General features: G+C 57.0%; 1 protein-coding gene across 2 annotated transcripts in view; it reads right to left on the bottom strand.

Moving 5' to 3' along the window:
- GFRA2 (GDNF family receptor alpha 2) overlaps nt 1–20,955 on the bottom strand; it is a 91,499-nt gene that overhangs the window by 43,446 nt on the left and 27,098 nt on the right. For both annotated transcript variants that reach the window (XM_079772357.1, XM_079772356.1), the window contains one exon: nt 13,942–14,296. In XM_079772357.1, the coding sequence (XP_079628483.1) occupies nt 13,942–14,296 (355 nt within the window). The remainder of the gene's footprint in view (nt 1–13,941; nt 14,297–20,955) is intronic.

Here is a 20,955-nt window from a genome sequence, read left to right as displayed (position 1 = left end):
TATAAATACATATTTTTAAATAAATAAACGGTAAACCTGGTCCCGGCCGGGTGGCTCAGTTGGTTGGAGCATCGTCCGTACACGAAAAGGCTGCAGATTCAATACCTGGTCAGGGCTAGTACTTGAGGCAACTGATCAATGTTTCCCACATCAATATCTCTCTCTCTCTCTCTCTCTCTCTCTCTCTCTCTCTCTCTCTCTCTCAAAACCAATTTAAAAAAAAAAATACATATCCTCGGATGAGGATAAAAAACACACACAATAAACCTGGATGTATGGAGATGTTACCAAAGACTAAAATGTTAACAATATATTTAGAGAAAAAAATCACTTACAACACAGCATGTTAAAATCTGTGCACACATATTGAAAAAGTCTGGAAGCAGGCACGCATTCTCCAAAACGTGAACCTGGCTTATTTCAGGGGTTAGGACTGCGGGTGATTTCTATGTTCTCGAGTCCACCATCCGGCCTGGCCTGAGTTAGTTATGTTTTACAGTGAGTACATATAGTTTTTATGACCGATAACGTGAATTTCATTTTGACAACTAGGAAAAGAGGGAAAAGAGAAAAAGAAGAAGGCATTGGAGAGGGGGTGTTGGGGAGGGGAGAGCAGGGGAAAAGAGGGGGAGGGAGGACGCCTCCTAGATCATTAATCCATCCCCTTCACGACCCCCTGAGACAGGGGACCCGAAACACACCTGCTCAAGGGGCCCTGAGCAGGTCACTCACCTGGCACTCACCGGAGGCCTGCCAAGGGACTCCAGCCTCTGCCGCCAGTTCTGAGGACGGGGACTCACTCCCTAACCAGGCAACTCATTCCAGTCTCCAGGAGGACCAGTCAGTGACCGGCAGAGGCGCATTAGGGCTGCAGCAGTGTTAGGGTTTAGTATAACTCCTTTCCTCATGACTCTACTTCTCCCTCTTATTAAGCAACAAGTTGGGAAAACCTGGAGCCTGCTGGGGTTGGGGACTGACTGACCGGTGGGAGGCCGGGAGCAGGGGGTGGGGGGAGAGACCCTATCTGCTCAGTGTCTCCCCAGGACATGTGAAAACTCCACCCCCTCCCTCCCTCTCTCTCCCTGGTACCTTCTGCTCTAAGCAGGACATCCCTCCCTGCCTGGGACAAGCCATGCCAGGCCTGCTCCCCCTCCTGTCCCCTCTCCTGGAAGGCTCTGCCCCTAGGGTGCCCTACCCTCCTTCCTCACCAGCTGCAGGACCTGCCCTGTCTCCCTGGCACCCTCCGTGGCTCTTCCAGCCATCACTCCCTTCCCTGAATGCCCACAGCAAGTGGTTTAATCCTTACAACACTTCATTACGGAGCGCCTCCTCTTCGTATATAATGTTTCCACACGGATGAGGCCTTGTCTCCCCAAATGAGCTTATAAGCGCTTTGAAGGAAGCAATGTTTACCATGTGCTGTGTGCCGGGCCCGATGCTCGCTGCTTTTCCTGCATTATTTCACCTAATCCTATAATCTCCATCTCAAGCCCCGGCCTCTCCCCTGAAATCCCGCATATACAAATACTTCGCTGACATTTCCGCTCACCCGTTTCCAGAGCTGTTCAAACAACAGGCTCGAAACCCCAACTTCTTCCCTCTATGTCAGACCTCCTCCTCCTGCGCCCTTCTCTCGCGTAATGACTTCACCAGCCCCATGGCTGCCAGGCCAGAGACCTTGGCATCAACCCCCCTCCTCCCCTCCCTCATAAACTCACCCAGTAAGTCCCCAGGAACAGACCTCTGCAAGGTGCCTGAGATCAGGGCCCTCCCCACTCACCCCTGCCTCGGCCCAATCACAGTGGGTCCCCAGCAGGACTCCCCAGCTCCACCCTTGCTTTCCTCTGACCACTATGCACACAGCAGCCAAAGGGGTCTTTCTAAAACACCCACTGGATCGAGTCATACTCTCGTTTAAGATATGTCCAGGTCTGGAGCCAGGACTGTGGAGGGGGATCTGGAGCCGGGACTGTGGAGGGGGATCTGGAGCCGGGACTGTGGAGGGAGGATCTGGAGCCGGGACTGTGGAGGGAGGATCTGGAGCCGGGACTGTGGAGGGGGGATCTGGAGCCAGGACTGTGGAGGGGGATCTGGAGCCGGGACTGTGGAGGGGGATCTGGAACCAAGACTGTGGAGGGGGATCTGGAACCAAGATTGTGGAGGGGGATCTGGAGCCGGGACTGTGGAGGGGGATCTGGAGCCGGGACTGTGGAGGGGGGATCTGGAGCCGGGACTGTGGAGGGGGGATCTGGAGCCGGGACTGTGGAGGGGGGATCTGGAGCCGGGACTGTGGAGGGGGATCTGGAACCAAGACTGTGAAGGGGGATCTGGAGCCAGGACTGTGGAGGGGGATCTGGAGCCGGGACTGTGGAGGGGGATCTGGAGCCGGGACTGTGGAGGGGGATCTGGAGCCGGGACTGTGGAGGGGGATCTGGAGCCGGGACTGTGGAGGGGGATCTGGAGCCGGGACTGTGGAGGGGGATCTGGAGCCGGGACTGTGGAGGGGGATCTGGAGCCGGGACTGTGGAGGGGAGATCTGGAGCCGGGACTGTGGAGGGAGGATCTGGAGCCGGGACTGTGGAGGGGGATCTGGAGCCGGGACTGTGGAGGGGGATCTGGAGCCGGGACTGTGGAGGGGGGAGTCTGGAGCCGGGACTGTGGAGGGGGGAGTCTGGAGCCAGGACTGTGGTGGGGGTATCTGGAGCAGAGACTGTGGAGGGGGATCTGGAACCAAGACTGTGAAGGGGGATCTGGAGCCAGGACTGTGGAGGGGGATCTGGAGCTGGGACTGTGGAGGGGGATCTGGAGCCGGGACTGTGGAGGGGAGATCTGGAGCAGGGACTGTGGAGGGCGATCTGGAGCCAGGACTGTGGAGGGGGATCTGGAGCCAGGACTGCGGAGGGGGATCTGGAGCCGGGACTGTGGAGGGGGATCTGGAGCCGGGACTGTGGAGGGGAGATCTGGAGCAGGGACTGTGGAGGGGGATCTGGAGCCGGGACTGTGAAGGGGGATCTGGAGCCGGGACTGTGGAGGGGGATCTGGAGCCGGGACTGTGGAGGGGAGATCTGGAGCCGGGACTGTGGAGGGAGGATCTGGAGCCGGGACTGTGGAGGGGGATCTGGAGCCGGGACTGTGGAGGGGGATCTGGAGCCGGGACTGTGGAGGGGGGAGTCTGGAGCCGGGACTGTGGAGGGGGGAGTCTGGAGCCGGGACTGTGGTGGGGGTATCTGGAGCAGAGACTGTGGAGGGGGATCTGGAACCAAGACTGTGAAGGGGGATCTGGAGCCAGGACTGTGGAGGGGGATCTGGAGCTGGGACTGTGGAGGGGGATCTGGAGCCAGGACTGTGGAGGGGAGATCTGGAGCAGGGACTGTGGAGGGCGATCTGGAGCCAGGACTGTGGAGGGGGATCTGGAGCCGGGACTGCGGAGGGGGATCTGGAGCCGGGACTGTGGAGGGGGATCTGGAGCCGGGACTGTGGAGGGGAGATCTGGAGCAGGGACTGTGGAGGGCGATCTGGAGCCAGGACTGTGGAGGGGGATCTGGAGCCGGGACTGCGGAGGGGGATCTGGAGCCAGGACTGTGGAGGGGGATCTGGAGCCGGGACTGTGGAGGGGAGATCTGGAGCAGGGACTGTGGAGGGGGATCTGGAGCCGGGACTGCGGAGGGGGATCTGGAGCCGGGACTGCGGAGGGGAGATCTGGAGCCAGGACTGTGGAGGGGGATCTGGAGCTGGGACTGTGGAGGGGGATCTGGAGCTGGGACTGTGGAGGGGGATCTGGAGCCGGGACTGCGGAGGGGGATCTGGAGCCGGGACTGCGGAGGGGGATCTGACACCAGGACTGTGACTCCAGCCTCTTTACCACCCCCTAAAGAACACACCTGGGGAAGGGGGTCTTCCCTTGGGCACATCACAGTGCTGAGTGTCCCCTAACCCCCAGTGGGCACAGGGAGGGAGAATCGCACTCAGAGGACACCTGCGGGACTAAAGCAATGATCTCGGGCCAGGCAGGGTGTGGCAGCTCTTCCAAAATCTCCCGCCACTGTGCACAAGGAGCCAATATCTCACTGCTCCTCTGCGTATAACTCAACATCCTGTCTACTCCTGGTGGGGGCACCAATGGGGGTCTGATATGCTTGCCCACCTCAGAGCCCTGGCATGATGGAGCTGCCTGCAGGTCTCCTAGTCTTCCATGGCAGCCCTCAAAAGGGCCCCGAGGCGGGCAGCTGGCCCTAGGACACCAGGCTAATGTACATAAGAGGGGAGGGAGTGGGGCTGCCTCACCTCTGTGGATATGGCCCCAGGAAGACAAAGAACACATCTTAGGTGGCCTCCAGAAAAGCCACATCCCGCCCCTGATACACCAGGAGAGGAGCTCAGGGCACCCCTCCAGCCCTCCTCAGCACCATCCTGAGTGCCTCCTGGACGGAGAAGGCGGGACCCACAAGGCCTCATTGGGAGGCCAGGCATCTAGATTGCTCAGAAGAGCATGGGGATTAGAGGAAGGTCTCTTCCCACAGTTCAAGGGCTCCTCTGGCTGTGGCTGGAGTAACTGAGTCAGTGGCAACTATACGATGGCTCCTGAGAGCCCAGGGACAAGGAGGTGGGATGTTTGGGGTCCTAAGCACATTGCCGTGTAAGGGTCGGCATCGAAGACCATCAGCACATCTGGCCCACATCAGCACATCTGGCCCACACCATGGACTGCCCCCAGGGCTGGGGCCTCAGGATCACAGACTGACCTGGGCCAAGGGTGTGGCCCGAGGACCTGCAGAGGGAGCACCTGGGAGTGGCCACAGTGGCCCCCACACTCACCCCACCCCACACTTCCCAGAACCAAGCCTTTTTCCCACTGAAGGGACAGGTGAGCCACTTCACACTGGAAAACCCCTTCCCAACAGGACCTTTCTAGAAAGCTCTGACCCACTCACAGACATTCCTGAGCAGGTCTGAGCAGGTCTCTGCAATCACGACTTCATCGAGACTGCTGTGGAGGAGGCCACCAACGCTCACCCCACCCCCAGATCCAATGGTTACCCTCCTCTTTCTGGATCTCTCAGCAGCAGCATAGCTTCCATTCCCTTTTTTCAAAAATCTCTTTTTTTGACTCCCAAGGCACCATAATTACACCACCAAACACTTATCAGGCACTTGGTGGGGGGATGGGGGGGCCAGCACATTCTCAGTGCACCCTCTCACGCCAGCCTCTCCCTAGGAGACCCTACCATTCCCCGAACCTTCAACACCATGAACACGCCAATGACCCCCAGAATGCATAACTCCAATCCAGCTCCAGATAGGAAGGTCTCGAAAAGATCTCAAAATGAACAGCCTAACGTGGACTCCTAATTCACCTTCCCCACCAAGCCTTCCCCGTCTCAGCAAATGGCAGCATCACCACTGGGCTGCTCAAGCCAGAGGCTGTGAGTTATCCTTGAGTTCCTCCATCTCCCTCGCTCCCGCATCAGGCTATATCATTTCCATCTCCAAAGTATCTCAAATTTACCCACTTATCTCTCTGCACATGGCTACCCCCTGGCCTGAGCCGCCATCATCTCTGATCTGGTGATACAAAAATAACCTCCTCCCCATCTCTTTGAGGCCATTCGTGCCTCCTCCCTTAATTCTCCACCCTGTAGCCAGAGTAATCTTTTTTATACCACAATTTTAATAATGTCACTAGTTGGCTTCAGAAGCTTCCTTCTAACTCTACTTAGAATAAATCCAAACTCCTTGCTGTGGCCTGCAAGGCCCTGTGTGACCCGGCCCTGCCTGGCCGCGACCTTCTGCACCCCTCTCCCAAGTCCCCTCTGCTCTAGTCACAATGGCCTCCTGTCCTTTCCCAGCAAACTTCCCTCCTGCAAACTTCTGCGCATGCTCTTCCCCCGCGGGAAATGCTCTTTCTTCCCATCTATCTCATTTCTGGCTCCTCATCCTTCAGGTCTCAGTTTAAATGTCATCTCCTCAGATAAAATTTCCCTGACCCCCCTTTTCTAAGTAGGCCTCCCCTCCTTCCCCTATTCGTGTCTATTTCTACATCCTGCTCATTTTGAAAATGTCCATGATCTACTTGTCTCTTCACTGATCATTGTCTGTCTCCTCCATAAGACTAGCAGCTCCAAGGGGGTCTCTACTGTGTTCTCCAGGAAATAGCTGGTGTCTAGCACAGTGCCTGACACACAATAAATATTGGTTAAACCAGTTGACGTGGTAGTAATCCTATATAATAAAAGCCTAGTATGCTAAGTGTGCAGTCATCTGGTCAGCCATTCAACCAATCAAGTGTAATATGCTAATGATATGCTAAGGCCGCTCAACTGCTTACTATGACATGCACTGACCACCACGGGGCAGACGCTCCAACCAGTAGGTTAGCTTGTTGCTGGGGTCCAGCTGATGAGGACTGAACGAGATGGGCCAGACATGCCCTGAGTCTTCCCACGGTCCCTCCCCAGCTGGCCAATCTCCTGCGTCCCTCCCCGGCCCCGATTGTGCACTGGTGGCGTCTCTCGGCCTGGCCTGAGCCCTCTCATAATCTGGGACCCTCAGGGGATGTCAGAGAGCCGGTTTCAGCCCGACAGTGGAACGACCAGTCACTATGACACGCACTGACCACCAGGGGGCAAATGCTCAATGCAGGAGCTGCCCCTGGTGGTCAGTGCACTCCCCCAGGGGGAGCACTGTTCAGCCAGAAGCTGGGCTCATGGCTGGCGAGCGCAACAGCAGTAGTGGGAGCTCTCCTGCCTCCACGGCAATGCTAAGGATGTCCAACTGACGGCTTTGGCCCACTCCCCGTGGGGGGAAGCGGGCCTAAGCTGTCAGTCTGACATCCCCTGAGGGCTCCCGGACTGCGAGAGGGTGCAGGCCAGGCTGAGGGACACCCCGCCGCCATGCACGAATTTCGTGCACTGGGACTCTAGTATCATATAAGAATAAAAATCAGATACCTAATTGGGAAGAAAAGTATTAAAGGAAAGCCACACACATGATCAATGACCCATGAAGGACACAGGTAAGTTCAAGGACGCATTAGTGGAAGGTGCGGCTAAGAGAGGGCTCAGGACAAAACAGGCTTTGAATGAAGCGTAAGTCTGGGTTCTATAGAGAAAATGGTTGTGTCCCCCATTTTGACACATTGAAACCCTAATCCTCAATGTGATGGTATTGGGAGGTGGAGCCTTTGACAGGTGTGTGTTGCCCCCATGATGGAACTGGTGGCCTTATAAACAGAGGAAGAGGCACCAGACCTCTCTCCCTGCACGCTCCCACCAGGTAAGGCCGAGTGACGAGGCACCAAGGCCCCACCTTGCCGGCACCCCGACCTGGGGCTTCCAGCCTCCAGGGCTGTGAGAAAGAAATGTTTGTTGTTGAGGACCCCCAGTCCATGGTATTTTGTTATCGCAGCCCAGCAGACTGAGACACTAGCAAGCAGAGAGCCTGTGGCCATGAGTGGAAGCAGAAATAATCAAGGAGCCGGTGAGCAGAGCCAGATCAGGGGGGCTGAACGCGTGCCTGCCCCTGTGCAAGCGAACACTGCCCAGGACAACCACGGGGGGGCGCAGTCTGCCTCAGGCCTGAGCAAACCTCACTGATGTGGATTCTGGTGATCTCTGCGTAAGTGGCATCTCTCCAACTAGGCCAGTCCTCCTGCCACTCACCCAGTGGAGTGGGTTCTCGCGCAGAACTCCACAAGGCGGTGCGCCTCGTCTCTGTGGGGTGTAGCTCCGTGGAGCCCAGGTGCCCAGGGAGCAGCCTAATGGTCCAGGTTAAGGGCACTCTGCCTGGCCATGCTGGCATCCCTGTCGTGGCCAGAGCAGGAAGACACCGAAGCCAGAGCTGGTAAACTAAATATCTAGGCGGCAGCTTCTCTGTGTTTATTTTCCCAGGGCCTTCAGTAAAGAAATAGTCAACATTCCAGCCTTATCTCAGCTCCCCACAGGAAGTTCTAAGAGGAGTCCTTGAGTACCCTTGGCCCAGAGTTCAAGGGGCGGCAGGGCCCCTAGTGAGGGAGGCAGCAGCAGGGGCAGCACAGGATCCCCGAGGGGAAGGCGGTCTCGGGGTCTCTGGCAGGGCTGGGGAGCCACGGCCCCTCCCGCATGCAGAGCATCCCTCCACCGCAGCCTCGCTGGTTGGGATTTCCTGCAGACGCGGTGGCTTCCTCACCCTGTGGCACTCCTAGGCACAGCTTTGGTCTCAGAGCCCACAGCGCATGAGGATGTGGGCTCCGAGCACTGCTCAAGGCCAGGCAGGCCCTTGGGCAAGGTCCACCTGTCTGTGGCTCCTAAGAAGGGGCCGCTCTCCTGTGCCACCAGAGTGACCCAGGGACGACCTGGTAGGGAGCAGAGTAGAACCGGGAGGGATTTCAAGAGAACCTGAGTGGAAACACTACCACCCAGGTTACTGTGTGGCTCTGTTCCCACTGCAGAGGCAAGCACCACCGTGTCCGGGCGCTGGACTGTGAGTGCCCCGTGGGCCAGGACCTCTCCTACTTCATTCACTCTCCAATCCCAACAGAAGGCATGGCCCAGAGCGATGATCAATAAACGGTCGATAAATGAACAAACGCATGGCCTCAAGACCTTCATTCCTCCTGCGCCAGGTGACCCACTGGCCCAGGAAAGACTGGCTGGATCCCAGCAGGCAAGACCCTCTCTTTTCAAAGAAGGGCGGCCTGGGACCCCCACAGCCCACCTGCCACTATGCAAATAACCGTTTGCTGCTATTCAGAGATAACCTGCTAAACACATCAGCAACAGGTTCTACAGAGTCCAGAAGCAGCTGAGGGACAGCCCCAAGGAGCCAGGAATCAAACCCAGAGCTGTCTATCCACACTGCCCACAGACACCAGGCACGCCCCAAGCTCAGCAGGAGGGGGCTTGCCGAAGGGGTTCTCCCCCACTCCCTGTGGATTGCCTTGAGGGAGGGGACCTCAAGCCCTCTGCCTTCTCAGCAGTCTTCTCGGACAAGGACAGTGTCCGCTGCGCGAAGGGGTCCTGGCAGCAGGACAGCCCCAGGCTGGGTCTATTTATACACACCCTCAGCACCCAGAGGTTAAACTGCAGCCAGGATATGGCGCCGGGCCAGAGCCCTGCTATTTATAGCCTCTCGGCAGACCCAGAGGAGCAGGGCATTTCAGAGGCCTCTTCCACACAGGCCTAGGAAGAACACAGCTCACAGGACACAGGGCCCTCTTTCCCACAGCCCCAGCCCCACACACACCACAAACACACACATGCACACTCACACACGCATACACACACACACATACACACACATGCACACATGCAAATTCATACACTCATATACACACACAAGCACACTCACACATGCATACACACATATACACACACATGCACACTCACACATGCATATATACACACTTATACACACTCATGCATACATACATACACACATGCACACGCACACATACACTCACACATGCATATATACACACACATATACACTCACACATTTACACACATATACACATATGCACACTCACACACATATATACACACATACACACTCACACACATATATATACACATTCACACATATATACACACACATATATACACACATACACATATATACACATATGCACATACACTCACACATACATATACACTCATGCGCATATATACGCACACATATACACACATTCACACACATGCACACACACACATATACACACACACACAATCTGGACCTCTACGCCCATCCTTGTGGTGAGTGTGTCAGCTGAGAGTAGAAACAAAAAAAAAGGAGGCCATAGCCCACTGCGGGGCTGGGCGAGAGAATTCAGCCAAATCCCATGGATTCATTCCCAGAGACCCTTGGGCTCTCCAGACTCCGTATCAGGACTTGTTAAAGGACAAGCCTCTACTGGACGTAAGCCCACAGACCGAAGGCTCGTGGGTGGGAACCAGACAAGGGTGAGAGGCCCAGGCTGCACCTCCAGGACCAGCCGGGACCCTGGCTAGAGCAGGAAGCTTCCACTCTCACCCGACTGATGCTGGTCCAAAGGGGATTTGGAGGTGCTTCCAGCAACCCCGGGGCCTGAGCAAGGAGACCTCCCTGTGCAACCAGAGACCTCTTCAAACCCGAATGCTCCGTGGTGAGGGAACCTCCTACGTCAGCAAGGGCGTCTGTGACGTATACCACTGACGTCACACACTTGCTCTCAGACAGTGCAGCTGCGGCGGGCTCCGGCCGCTGATCCCAGGAATTCTGGGCCGAGATTCCCTCAGAAAGAAGCCAGGCCAACTCCCCGAGCAGAGGGTGAGGGGGCCAAGCCGGACTGGGCGCTGCAGCCCTGGAGCACGGGGTACATTCCGGGAGACTCCCAAGGACGAGGCCTCATTCCCAGAGTCAGCCCAGAGAGGCTCTCCTGCCACCCCGACAGGCCAGCTGTGTCCTTAAAGTATCCAGGAAAGGAAGGCTTGGGGCTCCCCAGTTCACAGGAAGGTTTCCCCTATGGTGTCCACCCTTGGAGGAGACACTGGGTGGAAGCCAAGGCCAGAAGGGAAGGGAGCGCCCTCCTTCCCGGGCATTTCTCCAGGTGCCCCTCTCCAGCCACCCATTGCCCCCAACTCCTCCATGGACCCCCAGGGTCCACGGGTCAGCAAGCCCGGCCTGCAAGCACATGGAAAGAAGCCAGCTCCTCTCCTTCAAACCACCCTCCCACACCATCCCGCCCAGTACTGAGTCCCATCTAAACACCTTTTTCCTTCTACACGGTGAAATTTATCCCCTAATTCTCCAGTTTCTGGCTCCCCCACCTCCAGAATAACAAACCAAGAACGCCCCCTGGCTCTTCCAACAGACACAGGTGTTCCACAGGCCACCAAAACCGGCCTGCTCCCAGCTCGCCCGCCCCCTCGGGGCCACAGACGCCTCAGAAGATGCACATACTGTCCCTCCTTGAAGCACCGGTAATAAAGGGGGTGCTGGTGTTCACGCTGTCCCTCTGCTCAGGACTCCGCGGTGACATCTGGGTGAGCCTGGCCGCAGCCCACCGGGCCTCGGGAGCACGTGGCCCACAGGGTCCCTGGGTCCGGAGGCACCACCTGTACCGCTGGGCCGGGCCTCAGGCTGGCTCTCCTTCGAGGCCCAGTTCCTCATCCCTCCTGTCATTCGCGTACGCTGTGTGTGAGGAGGCCTGACAGCATCGCGTGAGCCTCTGAACAAGGAGGGGACGCGTCTTCGTGCAGGAATTACGTGCTCCTTCCACCGAGTGTGGGGGTCGAGCTGTCCGTGCATTCTCTGCTCTTTCCCGGCCACCAGGAAGCCCAGCGCTCCCGCGGCACTGCTCCTGGTCTCTCCAGGCTCTGGGCTTCTCCTTCTAACCGCCCTATTGTTTATGCACAGTTTGATTTTAAATCGCCCCAATTCGTTGTGTGTATTTTTTTTTTTTTTGTAACAAGGTGTATATGTTTTTAAAAGCAGGGCTTTCCCAAGGCCTGCAGCCAGCACTGGGGAGCAGCTCTCCGCTCAACTCCAGTAGCACCTGCTCCAAAACAAGGGAGCCCATCCCTTCCATGTGCACACGGCCCAGCGCTCCCCTGGGACAAAGAAGGCTTCCCTGTCCTCTGCAGCCCCTGCCGCCCACCCCCGCCTGCCTAGCCCTTCTCACAAGGCGGTCTGCACCCACTGCCTGGCTTCTGCCTCCCCGCCAGGCCTCCCTCTGCAATGGGCTTCCACCCTCCACACACACACACATGCACACTCACATACACACACACACACACACACACACACACAGATTCTCACACCCTCTCACTCACACACACATATACACTCACACGCCTGCAAACTTTCATACACGCACACCCTCACATACACGCACACCCTCACATACTCTCACACTCACACACATGTATGCTCTCCCGCCCTCTCACTCGCACATACACTCTGTGAGGCACCACGCCACGCCCTCCCTCCCTCAGGAGCCCCTTCTCTTCTGGATTCTGGCCCACTGTCCCCTGGCTGTCCTGAGCCCCCGAGCCTCCCTGTCGCAGGCTCCTCTTCCTGTGTCCCTCCGTTACGACTTGGTGCTTCTCTGACCACCTAAGCACTGAGGATGCCTACATCGGCAGGCACCTCCTGCCTAGACTCCCTCGTGGGCTCTACCAGCCTTCCCACCCCATCTCATTCACTGCCGTGGCTTTCATCACCAGCGAGGCACCCAGCACGTCCCAACCCCCCTCTCTCCTCTGGCCCCTGCACTGGGCACCAAGCCCATGTGTCCAGGCACCTCCAACACCCACACGTGCTGAATGGCCCCATCGCCCTGTAGTTATTCACCCAGAAAACACTGCGGTCACCAGCCAATTATCCATTCCACTGATGTCTGTGGCCTGCTCACCACACGCCAGGCTCCGCGTGCAGGACGAGGTGAGGGGTAACAAAACAGAAACGGCTTTGCCTCCAGGGAACTTTGACCAGTCACCCAGTCCTGTCAAGTCTACTTACCAATCATCTCTGAAACGACACGCCCCCCTCCATCGCCACAGCCGCTACCTTAGCCCAGGCCCGTGTGCTACACTGGGACTCAAGCAGCTCAACCAGATCCCGGCTCTGACATGCCTGTGCTGTGTGACCTCAGGCAGGTTGCTTTCTCTCTCTGGCCCCTCATTTGGCACACAGAGATGGTAACAGAGCCACCTCATGTGCAGCCTTGTTGCAAGGATTAAGAGAGATGAACTATAGGACAGATGGTGTCTGGTAGAGGCAGGCGCTCGCTTTCTGCACAGTTGTGAGCCCTGCTTCTCCAGCAGCCTCGCTCGGCCTTCCCGCCTCTGGCCTCCCCACCTCGTGGCCCACACTCCGTACGTGCCCGCCACCTGCCCAGGTTCCCTCCTGCGCTCCAGCCTTTGTATATGCTTTTCCAGCTGACTTACTCCCTGGCTTTCTCCCTCCCATTTTCCAAGGTTCAGCCCTAGACCCCCCCCTCTGGACCCTCAGGCTGAGGGGGATGCCCCTCCCTCCCCTGTGCTCCCTCCTTGGGGCACCCTCAGCCCTTGTCCCACTGACTGGGATCACTGCTCTCCTGTCTGGCTGCCTTTCTGGACTGGATGCTCCTCAGGTGATAAGAGAGCATCGTGCTCACCTTTGCACGCCCAGGCCTTAGAACCTGCACGGGGTGCGAGAGGGGCCCAATACATGCTTAGCAACAAACAAGAAAAGCAAGAGAAGCATAAAGAGGCAAACTTCAACTCATCGTAACAGCAACAAAACCCTCCTAATAATTAGGCTGCACTTTTTAAACATATACTAATGGCCAGGCTCTGTGCTAAGCTTTGGACACACGTTATGTAATCACAGTAGCCCTGGGACACGGGTACTTTTATTCCTGTTTTACAGGTAAAGGGATGGAGACTCGGGACGTTTAAAAACCTTGCTCCAGCGACAGACAGGAAGTCTAAAAGCCTGGATTCAAACCCAGAACTCTCAGACCCCAGATGGGCTCAGCTCTTGATGGGGAAGAACCTGCCTATGTGCCCCCGAGAGCCCCTCCCTGACGGCCACATGACCTCGTGGGGATATTGGGGGGTTTCCGATAGAGGTGGGACTGGATTCCTGGCGCTAGGAGTCTATGATTTAACTTAACAGCTCCTTGGTTTTTCACCTTGGTTTCCCCACGGTGCTTAGCATGAGGCTGGGCACAGAGAAGGCAAACAACAGACCTGTGCTAAGGGAAGGAGGGAGGGAGGGAGCGAGGGAGGGAGGGAGGGAGGGAGGGAGGAGGGACGGAGGGGAGGGGAGGGGCGGGGAAGGGAGGGGAAGGAAGGGGAGGGGAGGGGAGAGGGAGGATGACAGTTTATTCTGCACATGCCCAAGTCTTTGCTGGGCCCAGGATCATAACCCAGCAGACCCAGGGGATGCCGGGAAGAGGGGGCTCCCGCCCGTGACGCCCTGCAGGGTGGCCGACATGCTTACCGGCACAGGTGGTCGGTCCGGCACACGCCGCGCAGGTCCAGGCAGTTGGGCTTCTCCTTGTCCTCGTAGGAGCAGCTGGGCAGGATGGTCTGCCGGCGGCGCTCGGCACACGCCTGGTCCTGGCAGGAGCAGAAGAGCATGCGGTAGGTGTACTCGCTGGGCACCCGGTCGAAGAACTGGCGCAGGGCCTTGTGGCACTTGCGGCGGTTGCAGCGCTCGGTGGGCGAGATCTCGCGGTTGCAGATGGAGATGTAGGAGGAGCGCAGCTTCTTGCAGTTCTCGTTCAGGTTGCAGGCCTTGGCGGCATCCAGGCAGTGGTTGCTCTTGACACTGACGGCCGGGTCCGCCCCGGTCCCTGGAAGGGAGGGGAGAGAGGTCAGAGGCCGGCACAGGCCTGGGACATCCCCCTTACCCCCTGTCTGCTCTCTGAGGACACCTCTCAGCATTCGCTACACTCTGCCTCAGCTTCCTCGTCTGTGAAATGGGGTCACTTAACAGGGCCGACCTCGGTTGTGGTGAGGGTTAAACAAGGATGGGCAGGTCCATGCAGTGCTCGGGCAGCGCCTGGCAGAGTACACACGTACGGTGAGTACACATGTATGGTGAGTACACACATACGTATGGTGAGTACACACGTACGGTGAGTACACACATACGTATGGTAAGTACACACGTACGGTGAGTACACACGTATGGTGAGTATACACATATGTATGGTAAGTACACACATATGGTGAGTACACACGTATGGTGAGTACACACGTACGGTGAGTATACACATATGTATGGTGAGTACACACATATGGTGAGTACACACGTACAGTGAGTACACACATACGTATGGTGAGTACACACGTATGGTGAGTACACATGTATGGTGAGTACACACGTATGGTGAGTACACACGTACGGTGAGTACACACGTACTAGGATGAGGGCTGTTACTCCAAAGTCATATTTAAGACTCGTCACAAGCAGAAAAGGAGAGCATTCAGTGTTCGTTCACCGCTCTGTTCACACGTGTGGGAAATGGGGGAGTGACTGGCTCAGGATCACACGTGTGAACAGAAGCCCAGACCGGCCGGGCCCTGAGCGCCAGCGGCAGCACGCGTGAGCAGGCTTCTGGCAGGGACCCTGCTGGCATTTAGGGGGGCACATTCTCACATGGGAGCTCCAGCAGCCAAGGCACAAACAGCACCACTGCCACCCCTCACCCCACCACCATGCCCACTGGAGCTGGCCTCACACAGTTCCAATGCCCCACAGTGGGGCGGGGCGGAGCGGGGCTGGGCAGGGCGGGGCGGGTGGGGGTGCCATCACAGCTGGTTAGTGCCAAGACCCACTCACAAGAAAGCTCTGGGGGGCAGCCTGGCGGTGCGAGGTGCAGGCTGAAGGCGAGTCCCCGACTGCGGGGCTGAGCGCATGAGCAGCCACAGGGCAGACGTGCTGGATGCTGGGCTCTGGCGTCAGTGCCGTGGCTTTGAGTTTCGTGCCGCTGCCCGTGGGCACAAAGCAGGATTCCCAGGAATCGCCAGGTCCCACCCACAAGTCTCAGCTGTTCCACGGGGAGCACAGCACAGGGACCATGCGGCCCCCCACTGCCAGCTGCTCCCACCTGCAGACGCCTGTCCGTCCGGATGACAGACGGGGCGGGAGGCAGGGATCCAGTCCGCACATGCCCCTCAGATGCTCTGGTGAGAGCGGATGGGCCATCATCTAACCCTACTCCTTCATTCACAGGTAAGGAAACGGAGGCCCTGAGTGGACAGAGGGCTTGCCAAGGTCACCCAGCATGCCAGCAGCAAACCACAGGAGCCCAGATCCCACCACGGAATGCAGAGAGAAGCAGCGGCTTAGGCTTTAGGATGGGCCATATCTTTCCCTTCATTCTTCACCCCAAAAATGCTTTCTCATAATTACTGAGCACCACCCCTCCGTTCGAGGCCCTGCAAGGCGGTGGGAAGGACGTGAGTGAGGGACCGGACACCGCGCCTCCCCACCCATGGCCCGCCCAGGAGCCTGAGCCCTGCCAGCAGGGTCCTGGGGTTCCCATCCCTCGGTCAGTAGAGATAGCACGTCCCACCTCTGCACGGCCCGCCCCTGCCAGGTGCCGTGCTGGGTCAGAAGTGTAAGAGGGGCTCCCATTCTCGAGAGCTCATCAGTCCAGCCGGAAACCAAGAGGCGGGTGCAGGGGTGAAGGCCTAGGAGTCAGAACTGAGCCTCTCTGTCCGCTCCTGGCCCTGCTGCTCATCAGCTGTGGCCTTGGGCAGGGGCTGCACCCCGCTTTGCTCAATTTCCCTGTCTACAAAACATGCCTGCCGCATGGCGTTCTGCAGGCGTGAATGAGGTCTCTCATTGTCTCTCTCCCTGTAGGCGTGAATGAGGTCTCTCATTGTCTCTCTCCCGCACGATAATTTTGCCCCGTCTGCTAGAACATCCCCATCAGCTATGGCATCGTCCATCTTTAAGGAAACATGGCTAAGCTGCCACCCTATTTTTCTGCTCCCCTTTAAAGCAAACCCTCAAACAAGTCATCTATACCAGCGGTCTCCTTCTCCCTTCCCATTCTGTCCTGAACCCACTGCAGGCTGGTGTTTGCCTCACCCCCACCCGTGTCTGTAGTCAGGGATCCCCCGGCACACTGGACACAGCCGGTCGCTCCCTCCGCCCTCTCCTCGTGGCTGCTGATCCTCCTGCTGCCTCCCCTGCTCCTCCACTTGCTTCCCTGGTTCTGACTTCTCCACCAGGCTCTGCACCCCCCTCTCCCTGCACCCGCTCCCCAGGGTCCTCAGATCACCTCACAGCCTTAACTGTCATCAATAATTCCCAATCAGACCTCCCCACTGAACCCCAGAATCATATCCACCTGCCTGCTTGCTAGCTCCACCTGAAAGGCTGGCACCGCATCCCAAATGTCACATGCCCCAAACCAGACTTTATGTTCCCCCCAGGCTGTGCCCCCCGGTCTCCTTCGTCCCTCTGAAAACAGCCACACCCTTCCAGGGCTCAGGCCGAAAATCTCAGTGCTTCCTAGACTCCTCTCTCGTTCACACACCACGTCAGAAAAACCTGGCAGTTCTACCTCCAGAATACATCGGGGATCCAACCACCTCTCACCACCACTGCTGCCACCTTACCCAAGCCACCACCGACCGCTGTGGGCTGGGAAGGGCCTCCTGCCCAGCTCCCCTCGCCTCAAAACAATCCTCTCATCACAGGAGAAGCAAGCGTTCTAGAACCCGAGGCAGAGAAAGGATCCCGGGCCCCGAAGCCCCCAGGGACTTCCCATCTCGTTCAGAAGCCTTGGCATGGCCTGTGGCCTCTATGCCTGTGCTGTCCATCCAACAAGAGCCACACGTGGCCACTGAGCTTGAAATGTGGCTGGTTCACCCCAGATTCTGAATACTTTACACAAAAAAAGTGTAAGCATTTCTCTAACAACGTTTTACTTTGATCACATGTTGAAGTGATAATAGTCTGTGTTAAACAGATGTATTATTAAAATTAATTTCACTTGGCCCAGCTGGTGTGGCTCAGTGGTTGGGCATCGACCTGTGAACCAGGAGGTCACGGTTCGATTCCCAGTCAGGGCACCTGCCAGGTTTCAGGCTCTGTCCCCAGTGCGGGGGCGTGCAGGAGGCAGCCAATCAATGATTCTCTCTCACTGATGTTTCTATCTCTCCCTCTCCCTTCCTCTCTCTGAAATCAATAAACACAGATCTTTTAAAAAAATAATTTAAAAATTAAATAATTTAACTTCACCTGTTTCTTTTTACTTTTTAATGTGATACTAGAAAATCTAGAATTACATATGTGACATATTATACAGGGTGAGGCAAACGTAGGTTTACAGTTGTTCATACAGAAAATGACACAATAATCCTATCTAATAAAGAGGGAATATGCTAATTGACCCTCATGCCTTCACAAAGATGGCAGCGCCCACAGCCAATAAGGAGGGACTATGCTAAGTGACTGCCCTGCCCTCAAAGATGGCAGCACCCACAGCCAATAAGGAGGGAATATGCTAATTGACTGCCCTGCCCTCAAAGATGGCGATGCCCACAGCCACAAGATGGTGGCACCCTGTCCCCTCAGCCCCACTGGGGCGGCAGGCACATGGCAAGGCCAGGCCCGCCCTCAGGCGGGCCCAGGCACTCCTTGCGCCTGCCTCCGGAGTCCCCCAGTCTCCTCAGCCCCCAGCCGCCCAGGGCTGGCCCGAGGCTTGCGCTGCCGGCAGTGGCAGCAGCAGAGGTGTGATGGAGCATCGCCTTCCCCTAATTGCCGGGGGTCACCTCCCGCCCCTGAGGGCTCCCAGACTGTGAGAGGGGGCAGGCCAGGCTGAGGGACCCCCCTCCAGTGCATGAATTTTCATGCACCGGGCCTCTAGTTAATAAATAAGAATATAAGAATAAGCTGTGTGTTTTGTGTACTCACAACTGTAAACCTACTTTTGCCCCACCCTGTATTTCTATTAGCTGGCAGTGCTCTATGACCTTATCTCCTAGTCCTTCCCCTGCTCACTTACTCCATCCATTCCAGCCCACTGGTCTCCTTGGTTTTCCCAGAACTGCCCTGACCTCAGGGCCTTTGCACGCGCTGCTTCCTCTGCCTAGAAAGCTCTCCCCCACCCCCATGACCATTCCTCACTTCTTTAAGGTCTCTGCTCAAATGTTACTTTATCTGTGAGTCGCTCCTGATGCGTAATAACAAGTCACTCCCTTTACCGACGCTGATCTGTTTTTCCCACAGCTCTCATCACCACCTGCCTTAGTGTGTACAGACTTACTCATTTGTTTGTTTGTATCAAATATAAGCTCCATGAAGGCAGCAGCTTTGTCAGTTGTGCTCACTGTGCCGTATCCTTATCTCCCAGTGCATGATGCATGGTGGGTGCTGAATAAGCATTTGGTGAGTGAAAAACTAAATGTACTTAGAAGAGTATCTAGTTCATAATAAGTATTCAAAGAGTGTTGGTTAACGTTGTTCAGGAAGACCAGCGGACAAAGGGCCGGGAACAGTGGCCCATACATGACCACGTGTGATCAAGTATCAATGTGGAGCCCCGCCCAGAAGGGCTCAGAAGAGAAAGTCAGGGTCAATCGCTGAAGACGAGCCAGCGCCCCCACACCCTGCCTCACCACCAGCAGCCCTGCCAAGGCAGACAGAGCGAACTCTCTCTCTTCTTGTAAAAACAAAAGGAGAATTAAGGCAGGAAGGGAATCAAGGTTTGTTTCCCTACTCGTTCGATTAACAAATCCTTATGGAGGGCCTACTATGTGCTGGCATTTCTCCGGAGACACAGATGGAGACAGAGGAACAGGCCGTGCACGGAGGAAGTCAGAGAGGAAAGCGCCTGCCCAGACCAGGGTCAGAGGAGCAGTGGCATCCCTGCTGAAACCTGCGGGACGAGTCAGAGGGAGAAAAGAAAGCAAAGGGGTCCCAGACCGAGGGAGCTGACAGCACTCAGCGCCTGGAGGCGGAGACTGAAGGAGGGACCCAGCAGAGAGGACTCTAGAAGCTGAGCAATGGCTTCCCAGTCACAGTGGGGCATGGGGCCCCCCTAGCAGTTCCCTGAGCTGCTGCCAAACCATTCTGCCCAACCCCCGCCAGGCAAAGACCCAGGGCGTCTGTCTACACAAAGGCCATTCTGGAGGCCTGGCCTCTCAGGAAGGGTCCCCCCGACCCGCCAGGTGGTTCTTTCCCGTGCGGGGCACCTGGCGGGACGCCGGCAGAGGGAAGAGCGACGCAGCCTGGGCCGAGGTGGAGGAGCGCGAGGGCAGAAGGAGACCCCAGAGAGGGGCAGGGCGACAACCACAAACGGAACAGCCGCTAATTTAGGGCCTCTGCCACTTCCAGGTCCCCCAGGTGCTCCGTTCTGCTCCTCTCGGCGTGTTGCTGAGCTAATGCCGGTGTAATTATAGCCTCGTGGCTTCCATTTGGAGCTTGAATAGTGTCAGCTTTTGCTACGGGCTGGCAGATGTAAACCCCTGGGCCAAAACTTGGTAAATTTCCTAGAAAAAAAAAAATACCAAGAAACAAAAAAAAATGTGGCAATAGTAACCGTAATTGCCTAGTTACCAGGAAGATGTCGCTTCTGATCCTCCCAGAGTGGGTCCAGGGGGCGAGTGGGCCCGAGGACGGGGCCCCCACTCACGTGGAGAGAGGCTGGGAGCTGGCCTTGGCTCCGCTGTCCTTGTGAGGAGGCACGTGCCGGGGCAGGCAGGCCGATCGACAGCCCTCCCAGCCCATCACTGCCTCCATCCGCACTAAGGTGCCCCTCAGGTCCAGAAGGCTTGTTTTCCTCTTTGAGAGGCCCCACGGGGGAGCAAGAAGGGGCTGGATTCCAGACACCAGCCTCGCCCAGTGTGGGCCCAGCCCCTAAACTAGAATGTCCAAAAAGCAGGATGGAGGACCTGCCAGCCCCACCCCCCCATCCCCCACCACACACACACACACACACACACACACACACACACACACACACACTCCCATACCCCACCCTGTCCCTGCAGAGAGGTGAGACCACACAGGAAGTTGCCAGGACTCAGAGCTACAAACTCTTCCCAGGCCTGGGCAGACCCACCCTCCGGGCTCCTTCCCACTGCTCCCCTCATGGGTTTTCTAGGCCCGCTGACAGCAGCCAGACGGGCAGGCTCAGCCACGGAGTAAATGGTGACAGCTGCCCCAGGAGAGTGAGGCGGGACTTAACCACACCTGGCACTTTCCAAAACCTACCAGCTCCAGCCCCTGGGGACTCGTTCTGGCTTCTTCATCCCCTCCATTCCCCTCCCTAGGTGAGTGCAGGGTGGGGAGCAGGGGGAGGGGAGCAGACAACCACCAACAAGGGGCTGCCTCCCCCCAGCAAGCCTCGCCCACCTCCCTGCTTCCGTCCTGAGCGCTGCCCTGAGCCAGTGACCATCTGTCCCTAGAACTTCAAACTGAATATCCAAGATTTTCCTTGGATACAGAGCGAGCTCTGGTCCCCCAGGTATCGCCTATTCATTTTTTAAA

Source organism: Cnephaeus nilssonii, assembly GCF_951640355.1.
Source record: "Cnephaeus nilssonii genome assembly, chromosome: 5".
NCBI lineage: Eukaryota > Metazoa > Chordata > Mammalia > Chiroptera > Vespertilionidae > Cnephaeus > Cnephaeus nilssonii.
This window is presented reverse-complemented; position numbering and strand designations above follow the sequence as displayed.